The 11,158-nt window shown below is 44.5% G+C and overlaps 1 protein-coding gene across 1 annotated transcript; it reads right to left on the bottom strand.

The window, feature by feature from the left end:
* Positions 1 to 3,473: 3,473 nt before the first annotated feature.
* Positions 3,474 to 5,968, bottom strand: LOC102713309 (proline dehydrogenase 2, mitochondrial-like). Its single transcript, XM_040528498.1, has 3 exons — positions 5,152 to 5,968; positions 3,825 to 4,708; positions 3,474 to 3,709 (listed from the first exon to the last, which is right to left on the bottom strand). The coding sequence occupies exons 1-3, from the start codon at positions 5,674 to 5,676 to the stop codon at positions 3,661 to 3,663; spliced, it is 1,458 nt and encodes a 485-aa protein (XP_040384432.1). The 5' UTR covers positions 5,677 to 5,968; the 3' UTR covers positions 3,474 to 3,660.
* Positions 5,969 to 11,158: the final 5,190 nt, after the last annotated feature.

Raw genomic sequence — 11,158 nt, 5'->3', positions numbered from 1 at the left:
AATTGAGCATTAGAGCAGCATCACAGAGCAATGTTGTCCGAATATGATCTTTCATGTGTTCTTTCATAGTCAGAAACGTATTATGAGCATTTGTGTGTATAGTCCATTTGTCATTTAGATTACAGTAATAAAAAGAATGAGCTAAATTGATGTTCTCCCGGTTAGCACAACATTATGCATCTGTACATATTGCGAACGTGTAAAAAAAAAACAACTTGTTCTAGAGTGTTAACCATATATACGTGTGCACATTTGCTTTGAATATGTTGATCAACTTCTAAAATAAAGACGGGATATAAGTGTCTGCTTATCTCCACACATCTTTTGTTGTTCCAAACTTAATATCCACACCAACTTTAGGGCAAGCTTTGTGCAAGTTTAGTATATGAATTGTGCAAGTCTAGGTGACTGAGAGTGAAGAAAACAAAATCAGGTGGCTAATAACATAGCAAATTCACGCAACAAATTTGAACCATACATTACAACAGATTGTGATACTGTTACCAAACAAAATACTTTCCAAACTTATTATTGCACTTAGTTTATACTGAAGTTGCTTATTTACATATGTTACAACTCTAGGTTAAGCTATGTGCAACTTTAGCATATGTATTGAACAAGTTTAGGTGACCAATAGTTGACAATGAGAGCCGGTAAATACCAAAATTTATATCAAATTTTGAGGGAGCAAACAAATCTCAACAAAACAAAATTGGCCACCTAGGGGCAAAAGATGGATGAAATGACATAAGAACCAATATAAAAAATAGTCTCTAACTCAGCGAACATCATAAAAATTTGTGCATAATTTATATTGAAGTTGCGCTTTGATTATACTAAAGTTGCATATTTTCAAATATGCAACTATAGGTTAAGCTACGTATAAGTTCAGTATATGCATTGAGCAAGTATAGTTGAACGATAGTTAAGAAAAAGAAATCAGATAGCTAGTGCATACCAAAATTTAATTAGATTTTGGCAAAGCAAAAATATCTCAACCCGACAGAAGTGCCCACCTATGTGCAAAATTTTACATTACTTATAGACAAAAGAAGTAAAGACGTTAATGTTTTCAGTTACTTGCAGAAGTTATGCTTGAGCCATGAGCCAGTATGTTGTCACATGCCTAATAAAAAAATGATCGGTAAACAACTCAATTAATATGGTCTCTCCTAAAAAGAACTATGAATATTTTTTTCGAACGAAGAGGCTACTAAATTGTTAGAATGCCTAATTGATATTCACAATTAGTCTTATGCCTAATTGATATTCCTAGATTTTAGAAAAAAAAATCTACCGATATCTCCCTACTGCCCCACTCCTACACCCTTTTGTACTCTCCATGCAAGCAAAATCCCCTGTCCGTCTCCCGGCTACCGTGCATGCAAGCCAAAACCGCACGAAAAATATCAACAGAGTTTGTATTCACGTATCACTTTTGAACATCAAAACCCTTGTTCTTCACCAGATACATGACAAACTATCTGGTAACACCCAAAAACACCTAGGTGCATCGCCATCAATTAAAAACCCTAGTTCTTCGCCGGATTCAAAAAACAAAAACAAACTCCACATACCTTATATTCTGCTAGAGAAAAGCCACCTCCTCCACGTGCCCCGCAGATCCAGTCCACGCGAGCTAGTTTTCTAAGAGCAGTACACTAATAGGCTATAAATCAACTATAAGCATATTTTAAAAAGATAAGAGAGAAGATATAAACTCCAGGCTTCAAGATAATAATGTGTATGATATATGGACCATACATTTTGTAGGTAAGATAAATTGAAGCTAGTAATTGACTATCCTATGTCACAGAAGCCGACATGAAAAAGCTTCGAGAGAGATCGTGGGAGATTTCTTTAGAAAGAGAGAGAGACGATCAGCAATCTGAGACAGAGTCACAACGTTTTGCTTTCCCCCGGTCACCGCCACAACCGGTTAGATGACAAAATTTTTGGGATGTGGCAGGTTTTTGCGTTTGGGAACTAAACACCCAAAAAATTTTGGCCAAAAACCTTTGCTGGCAGCAAGAGGTATGACAAAATTGCCCATAATTAAGAGAAATGCATCATGTGAACATCAGAAAAATTAGCTGCAGAAGCAAAATTGCCGGTGCTCCTTGTCTGGGCGAACATGTTTGCAAGCATGCAGCCAGCGACGCACGCACAGGCTTACATGAAGCACGCACACACAGGCTTAGACGAAGCAGCATTTCTGGAACAAATAGACCGCCTCAGCTGCCGCTTGCAGTGGTAGATGCAGTTTGGGGGTGCGGGGCGTTGCCCCAACCCTCCCCCCCCCCCCCCACCCCCGGCGCAAGGCCGGACGACCACGGCGCAGACGCGAGGAAGTCGCGCGTGAAGGCTGCACGGCCGAAAGGACCTTCGTCGTTGCCGTGGCCGCCGTCGTCCCCATCGTCGTAGCCGCCCGTCCCGTCATCGTTTCGCGACATTGTCGGACGGACGCCGCGGATCCGGAGGCGGAGTTGCCGGATTTGTGCAGCGGCACTGTCCATGGCGGGGGAGGACGACGAGATTCGCCGGAGCAAGAGGGGGAAGCTGTCGGTGGGAGGGAGAGAGAGGAGTGAGCTGTGAGCCAGGGCTTTCCGGGCTTTGACTAAATGGGCCTGATGGTGGACAAAACACAACATAAACCCTGACCTAGTCTAATGCGCGGATCTTAATGTTTGATCGACGGTTAACAAATCTGACTGACGCATAACCAAAAAAGCAGGCAACTGCAGAATAGCAAAAGCGCAAAAGATTACTATATTTTAGAATAGATGTTGTAGATGAGTTGAACTTACTATGCTCATGAAAGTATTTAGAGCATGCTCGATAGTGGAAGTGTTTTAATCCCTTATTAAGAGGATGAACCATCGTTTCTTACCTTTCGTGGAAACAGTGATGATAAAATTTGGTGAAAATCAGAAGCGAATTAATATGTGATACATCATTGCACAAACTGTACAATCTCAAATTTAATCTCTACAAGTCATAGCAATAAAATAAATATGGGTGTGAATATCCATATACTACAAGTTTAATGGTTCTTTCCTATAATCTGTAGGGGTTAAATTTAGACCCGTATATTTATGAGTGATATATCAGTGTATCAAATTGACATCCTATTGATTTTATTTTCAAAGTTTCTTCAAATACAACATTAAAGAAAACAAGCGAAAATTCTCGAGGTCGGAACTCATAATGCCACGCCTAAACCTCACGCGTTCGGTGGGCTTGTCTTTCCTCTCCACGCGTAATGCAGGTGCCACCTGTTCAGCTTCGTGAGCTCGATTTGCAGCACATGGATTGCAGCAGGAGTAGGACTGGATCGAGTATCCTCCAGAACCGCTAAGCCGTGTCATGCCAGGTGATGAGCCGACGAAGTGGAGAAGATGATGACCAAGAACAGGGAGACGATTCACATGCACATTGGTTAGGCAATAGATGAAACAAGAATACAAGATCAGTGCGTGCACGAGCACATCATTTCGTTGATTGATTGATCGATTCATTCATTCATCTTTATTCAGAGAACTCGATCGATCGATCGATCGATACACCAATGTTCTTGTTTCAGAATGACAGTATTTACAAGTCAGGACTTCTACTCATGTCTCGATCGATCGCTTCGCTCCCAGTCCCAGCAGCATCACTTCACTCACGTCCCAGCATTGCAGCCTTGAACCTCCTGGCCAGCTCCTTCCTGAAATCAACCGATCAACAAAATTCATCGCATCGATTGGTACAGATCTGATATAAAAGATTTGATTTTTCGTCAGAAAAAATGGAGCTTTGATCGAGGAAATGAATGTGGTTACCGGAGCAGCTGCCTGTCGAAGGAGGAAGACGAGAGCAAGCCCCTGTTCTCCTCGGCTCGTCTGATGAGGTAGGGGATGATGTGCTCCACTGGGCCGTACGGCAGGTACTTGCTCACCTGGAAGCCGGCGTTGCGGAGCCCGAGGGACAGGCCGTCCGCCATGCCCATGAGCTGCGCGAACTGCAGGCCGCGGTCACCCCTGCCGATGCCCAGCTCCTGCGCCCTCGCCGCCGCGAGCTGCCCGGACTCGACGTTGTGCGTGGCGAGCGTCACGGCGGCGGCCCCCCGCCGGACGCGGTCGAGGAGGAACGCGGCGCAGCCGTTGTAGCAGTCGTGGGTGTCCTGGATGCTGGCGTGGATCGGCGACGGCACGCCGAGGGACGCCGCGAGGCGGGCCTCCCTGGCGAGGTACGCGCCGCGGACCACCTTGAGCGCGAGGCACACGCGCTCGCCGTCCGCCGCGCGCGCCATCGCCTCCAGCCGGTCGCGGGCGTCGCGGAGGTACGCCTGGATGGTCCCGTGGATGATGGGGCGCCCCCCGCCGTTGAACGCCAGCGCGCCGGCGAACGTGAAGTAGTCGATCGCCGGCTGCACGGTGGCGTACTCCGCGTCCACCAGCAGCGGGATGTCGTACTCCGCGCACCGCTCGCCGATCGCCAGCAGCCGCCCGTGCGCCAGCTCCAGCTCCCTCTCCTCCTCCGCCGTCAGCGCCGGCGGCTCCGACGCCGTCAGGTACAGCGGGCTGGAGTCGCACAGCACCGGGAACCCGTGCGCCTTCCATGGCAGCTGCAGCGACGGGTGCTTCTGCTGCCACCGCAGCAGATCGCTCGCCTTCTCAAGCAACGCGATCGGGCACAGCGCCGTGATCTTGATGCACACGCTCGCCTGCAAAACCACAGCCAAAATGTAAGCTAATCACTGTGCTAAATACAGGCTAATTCTGTTGCTGTTTGTCGAGTGAAAGAGTGATTAGAGATGTCTAAAAAAAGAATTTGTTGATGGTATTAGGAGGGTTTAGATGTGAGAGGTTCAGGAATGGAAACGAGCGGCTGAGACAGAGCAAGCTCGCGGAGAGGAGGAGGCTAGCTATTAGTGGAAGAAGACGAGACGAGCATGTCGGAATCATGTGGCTGGTTTTCAGGGCCCACGGGCAGTGACATCCGCGCGATTCACTGGCAGTTTACTACCGGGAGATTCCCAAGGAATCCGCGGGTCCGCTCGCGCAGAATCCGAAGATTCCGTCCGACGTGGCGCCCTTCCTGTCCCGCGGGCCGCGGCCACGCACGCACGGCGACAGCGAGGAGAGAGAAACGGCGGGGGGACTTTACCGAGCCCGGCGGCAGCGCGGCCGCGACGTCGATGGCGGCGAGGAACCCGGCGGCGTTGCGGTCGCAGGCGGGCCCGTCCTCGGCGTCCTCGATGCCGTAGTCGAGGATCCCGCCCATGCCGCCGCGCCAGAGGCGCCGCACCGCCGCGGCGGCCTCCTCGGCGGTCTCCCCCGCGCAGAAGTGCTGGTACGCGGTGGCCCTCGCCGCGGCACGCCCCACGGCGCTCCCGGCCACCGCCGGCGACCTCAGCGCCGCCGTGGCCACGTCCACCAGAGGCCCCACCGAAAGCGCCTGCAGCACCGCGAGCGTGCGCACCAGCGACGCCGACCTCTCCCCGGCGAACAGCCTCCCAGTATCCCCAAACTCCAGCACCTGCCCCCCCTGCGCCGCCTGCACGGACGCGACCTCCTCCACGGCAGCCTCTGCACCAGCGGCGGCCGCGACGGCCGCCTCCGGAAGCTTGGCTGCTGCTGCGGCGGCGAAGGATGCAAGCACGCGCTTCTGGATGCGGGAGGCGATGGCCATGGAAGGTCGGACTCTTGACGAACCCAAGAAACAAACAGAAACAGAGCACAAGGAGGAAGACGAAGGAGAACAGGAGGAAGGCAACGAACGCTTGGGGGGGTGCAAGCGCAAAACTAACGAATCAACACGACGACCACGGCGCGGTGGTGGCTTATAAAGGAGGAGTAACTGATCGAATCAAGGGGAAAAAAAATAGGTGTAAAATTGGGAGCTGGCTGAGGCGGAGGGGTGACGAGGAGGAGGTTGAGGTGAACCCAACAATGGAGGAGATGGTGTACGTAAAAAAAAATCGTTCTTTGATTTATGTGCCCTGTCTAACAAGACATTGATTTAAGTACAGTGACCTATATTTATACATACAGCATAAGATTATTACTAGTTAGAACAGTATACTTGGGACATAATCTAATATGTTCCTACGGTCCGTCATATTTCAAAATTTTATATAAATTATCACTCATATTTTATCATTTAATAAGACTAAAAATATTAATCGCGATTTTTTAAATAAAATAAAGAGTTAAACATATTATCTGTAAATTATGAAATAAATTTATTTCGGACCGAGGGATTATATAAAGTGTTATATAAAAGAAAGCGAGAAGACTGCGGGAGATTGACGGGAAAGAACCGGAAACCGGAGGAAGACGACGACGACGAGGCGGCAACGGCGTGCATGCGAGCGTTGGGATCGGAGTCATCGGACACGAGGCCGGAGGCGAGATCGCCGGAGGGACGCTTGCATGCTGACTCGGTCCACCGACCTTCCGTCGATCGGCATGTGTTGACTGACTCGGATCCTGCGTGGATGGATTAATATCCTATCCCTTGTTTATTTCCTTTGTAATTATTATTCTAATCCCTTTCCTTGCACGCCTGGATCACTTCCCGTGACGAATGGTTTGCAACCAAACCATGCAGCGATTTTCCAAGTCTATTTTAGGCGCAGAAAAACGTGACATTTCATCCTGGAATCCATACGGTTAAATCATGTTTATCTGATAAAATCGCTGTATTTTATTACTGATTAAAATTTATAAAACATATATAAACTGCTGCCACGAGAATTCTCATGTACCATGGGGGTACCTTTAAGCATTTAAAGACGTATTAAATCAAATTTATTTATGTTCGACTAAACTTATGTGACAACATATTAGTTCTATAAAGTCACTTTTGAATATATTTTTTAACACATTTCTATTATGTTGCGGATATTGGTATGGTATTCTGTAAATTTGGTAAAATTTAAAGATGTTTGATTTAAAACAAATCCATAGTAACATAATATTAAACACAGCTAGTATTACTTAGGTTTATCAGTGAAATCGATGGCATATATTATTTGAAAACAAAATATATAATGAAGTAGAAAAACAAATGATCAAGACGGCAGGTTTTATTACTCCATGAGACGTTCAAAATTCCAACAACAACACGAGCGATTTGAACCACTTGATGGCAACATTTTTTTAATAAGCACCTACGTAACATTTGCCATTGCTCGTCCTAGCCACTTTTCGGACGGTCCAGATTGGTTTGTGTCCTCTTCTCCCATATGTCTTTGTACATCGAAAAAGGTTAACGGACGAATATTCACATGTCCATTAACACAGACGAAAACTTATATATATAATCGAAACTGCTATATACAAGATGGATTTATATGACTATCGTATGATTAGTCGACAGCGTTGTGAGCTGTTAGTTTAATGGGTCGTGATAATCTAACGTCGTCATTGCTCGTCTTTTCGCCGTTTCAGACTTAACATATATAGCAGAGTTGATATAAAATTACATCTAAAATTTATACATACATGCTTTATATATAATATTTATTATGTAATCTTTGTAGATCATTTTTTAATAAAAATTTTCATGTAGATATATTTTCTACTATATAATTTATATGCTATATAATTTTTCATGTAGATAACATGTCTAACGAATTTGGACTAGTCACTGCTAGAAATCTTACGCTGACTTTTCCTTCAGACGAGTTACTCTGTAACACGTGTATTTGACTTTCTGAATCTGAGCCTGAGTTTTCTACGTCTGGCCACGGTACATATTGCATCAATCAGTACAGTAAAATTCTAAAACTGTAAAGGAAATAAATTTCTCTGGTCAATCGATCACTTGCATTTCTCTGTACCATTACCAGCTAAGCAAGGCTGCCCCCTGCATGTCTCCCCGGAGCGCGACCGGCCGGTGCAGCTAGCAATCCTACGGCGGCGACCGGCCGGGACCGCAGGCCACCACCACCACCACCCAGTACGCACGCGCACGGCGGTTGACAGCGACCCCGACGGCCATGGCGCGCCGGCGTTGCCCCCACGCGCACGCGCGTCGACATCGCCGGAGACAGCGAACTCGCTCGCTGTCGATCTCCGCCGCCCGTCCACTGCAAATGACGGCGGCGTCCACACACACATGAGCCTGCCTGCCTGCCCCATCCTGGGCTTTCTTGATCACAGCATCAGGCAGGATCAGATCACAGGCCTAGTTGCTGTACTAATTAAATGGAGTGCATGCATAACCTGACAAAAAAGTACAACGGGATAATATATCATGATCATCTTTTTTTAGTATTTTCAACCTAAAATTATTTTAGAGTTTATTTTGATATTTTCACCGAATTTTATTTTACAGCTTTAGCCTTAGTTTTTAGATAGTTATGAACACTATAAATATTTTATTCGTAAATGATTTTCTATTTACAAATATGCTATTTGTCTTTTTCTTAATCTTTAAAATCTATAATATGACCAATATATTACCGGCTCTAAAATTCGAGTGTTTCTGCTATTGAAGTTTTATATCAAATTATAAGTATCTATGATACTTATCTTATTAATCACTTGTATTTAAAATTCTTTATATTTTATTTGTGCCTACCCTTCTACGCCTAACAATTTCTTTAATTTTATTAAAGGTATCGTAATTTCTTCTTTTACTCTTAATCCATGATAGAAAAAACCTAATATACTAATATATTTTAGGACGAATATATTATATATATACTAGCACAGCGCCTGAGCTGGACCTGCATCAGCGTCTACCATTGATCATCGATCGATACGTCGGCCTCCAGCTAGCTGGCGCCGACTTATGAGTGCGTGTTTGATTAATGGCCGGGCTAGCTCCAACATCACCGTGAAACTTCTGCTCTAAACCCTGCCATTATTATAGTACGTTATCCGGCCCTGTCCTCTCTCCCATGGTCCACTCTCCAGCCATGTGACTCATTGCTCATAAAATAATTGCAAGCCGCTATTGTGTTGTGTGTCCTCGTCATCGTCGTCGTTGTCGCCGTTCATGGCGATCTTGACACTTCTGCCTTCTTGCTAGCTACACGGCTCTCCGTGTGTGTGTGGCTGTCGGCATGTATGGTAGTAGCAGCAGACACCAACCAACTACCCGGCCTTGCTGCTATCCGGTGATTGTTAAATGTTTCATGAAAAGAAACTAAAAGTATATTTATAAATAAAAATTATATATATTTCTCAGTGATGTAAAATCAATGTTAGAAAATAAATTTTGATGAAAAAATCTTAAAACTAAATTCAAATTTTAGCTTATAAGCATAAAAATAAGGGAAAAGACGAGGATGACCATTTCTTACTCCCCTATGTTTTACTTTTTAAACGATCAATTCACTAATTTTTTACCCTGTTTGTTTTTTTTGGTACAATTTGATTTATTTTCTTTCAAACGTTTGACTAGTAGGTGACCTCCTTATATTAAAGTCTAAGAAAGCTGAAAGAGACAAATGCGTTAAAGTCTGAGAAGGTTAAGGGCATCCTAGTTTTCGTAGATTTGTGGTGTGTGTGATTTTTGGCAGAGATAATAGCTCTGGCTAGTTCATCTCTTCCTTTTGGCAGTGCTGATCACTTGATCGCACCGGTTGTTATCTGTCTCTCTTATCATGCATGTCGCCTTCTTTTTTTTTTTTTTTACTCTTCGTCGCAGAAAACGCAACGGCATCAGGGCATCTTCCTTTTCGCTAGCTGTCGATAAGTCGATTCTTCAGATCACAGTCGCATGCATCTCTGAATCTTGCTGTCAATTCTTCGGTCGGATGCCGTGAACAACCACTATACTGAACCTGAACCACAGTTAACTCTCTCTGAATCTCTCTCTCTTCCTGCCGAGAGATGAATGTCAGGCGAAGATTCATAATGCCGCTTTCAGCTTCAGCTTGCGATAAAATCAGGTCGAATCGAGCAGAATCACAAGTCGGCCGTCGTGTAGGCGCGTTTGGTTTCATCATCTTCGTCTTCTTCCTCGTTGTCGCCTTCGGCGGCGGCACTTCCGGCGCAGTGGTGACTGGTGAGCACGCCGCCTCCACCGACCGCCGTGAGGCTTCGTCGGCGATTTTTTAATTTATACGTTTTTATTGAAAATTAATAAAAAAATAGATTTTTTTGAAAAAATTGCAAAACTAGAGCCACGCTTAGCCGGTGTGCGATATATAAAACGTCCTATAAAATTGGTTTATTCACTCTCAAAGAGTAACCTGCAAATCACCTCTCCTCTCTCTACTTATGAGCGAGAACATTTTACAACTTAACATTGCTACAAATATAACTAGCACTGTTAGCCGCACGTGCAACGGTCGCCAACTAATGATATATCAGCAACTAGTGGATATTTTATATATATCGTCCACTAGCTAGGTGGGACTTTAGTTTATAATTTTTTAAAACAAAAATAATTTTTTTGTTTAATTTTTAATAGAAAAAAAACCTTGGTCGGCTGGGCTCACAGCTTGCTGCTTGTTAGGCCTTAACAGTGGAGGGCCGTCCTGATGTACCATAGCCCATCTTTGATTTGGGCTGCCTTGGCTACTGTGGACAGATGTCATAGAGCCTGATTGCTCCTGGGTTTAGAAACCTTTCCAAAATTTGGCAACCAATTTTTTTGTAGGAACAAGACCAGACAGCCCCACTAAAATACTATTATCTCTATCTCCATTTCACATTATGAGATGTTTTAGGCCCTCTTTCATTCAGCTTAGAATTATTATAATTTCTTTCAGCTTAGAATTATTATAATCCAGATTATTGGGAGTAAGCTGAAAGAAACAGATAACTTATTGAAGTAGCTTATTATAATCTGGAGCCCAGCTTATTATAATCTGATAAGTTTATTTAGGTGAGTTTTTTTTCTAGATTATTGGATGAAAAATTATCAACCATGCCACTCCGCTCCATCTTTAGACTTGCAAACCCAATAATCTAGGCTCTAATAATCTAGGAAAGAAACAACTTTTAGCTTATTCTACTATATTATAACAATCTGGCTTATTATTTGACTCAATAATCTAGATTATAAGAATCTTAAGCTGAAAGAAACAAGGCCTTAGTTGGCTGAACCCTCCTTAGATTCATATGGATGCTAATAAATCTGAACGTATATATAAATCATATACATTGAACCATGAATAAATCTAATTACGGTCAAATGTTCATACAGAATC

This window comes from Oryza brachyantha, chromosome 10, assembly GCF_000231095.2.
Source record: "Oryza brachyantha chromosome 10, ObraRS2, whole genome shotgun sequence".
Taxonomy (NCBI): Eukaryota; Viridiplantae; Streptophyta; class Magnoliopsida; order Poales; family Poaceae; genus Oryza; species Oryza brachyantha.
The sequence above is the reverse complement of the archived record's forward strand: the minus strand, read 5'-3'. Positions and strand labels throughout refer to the sequence as shown.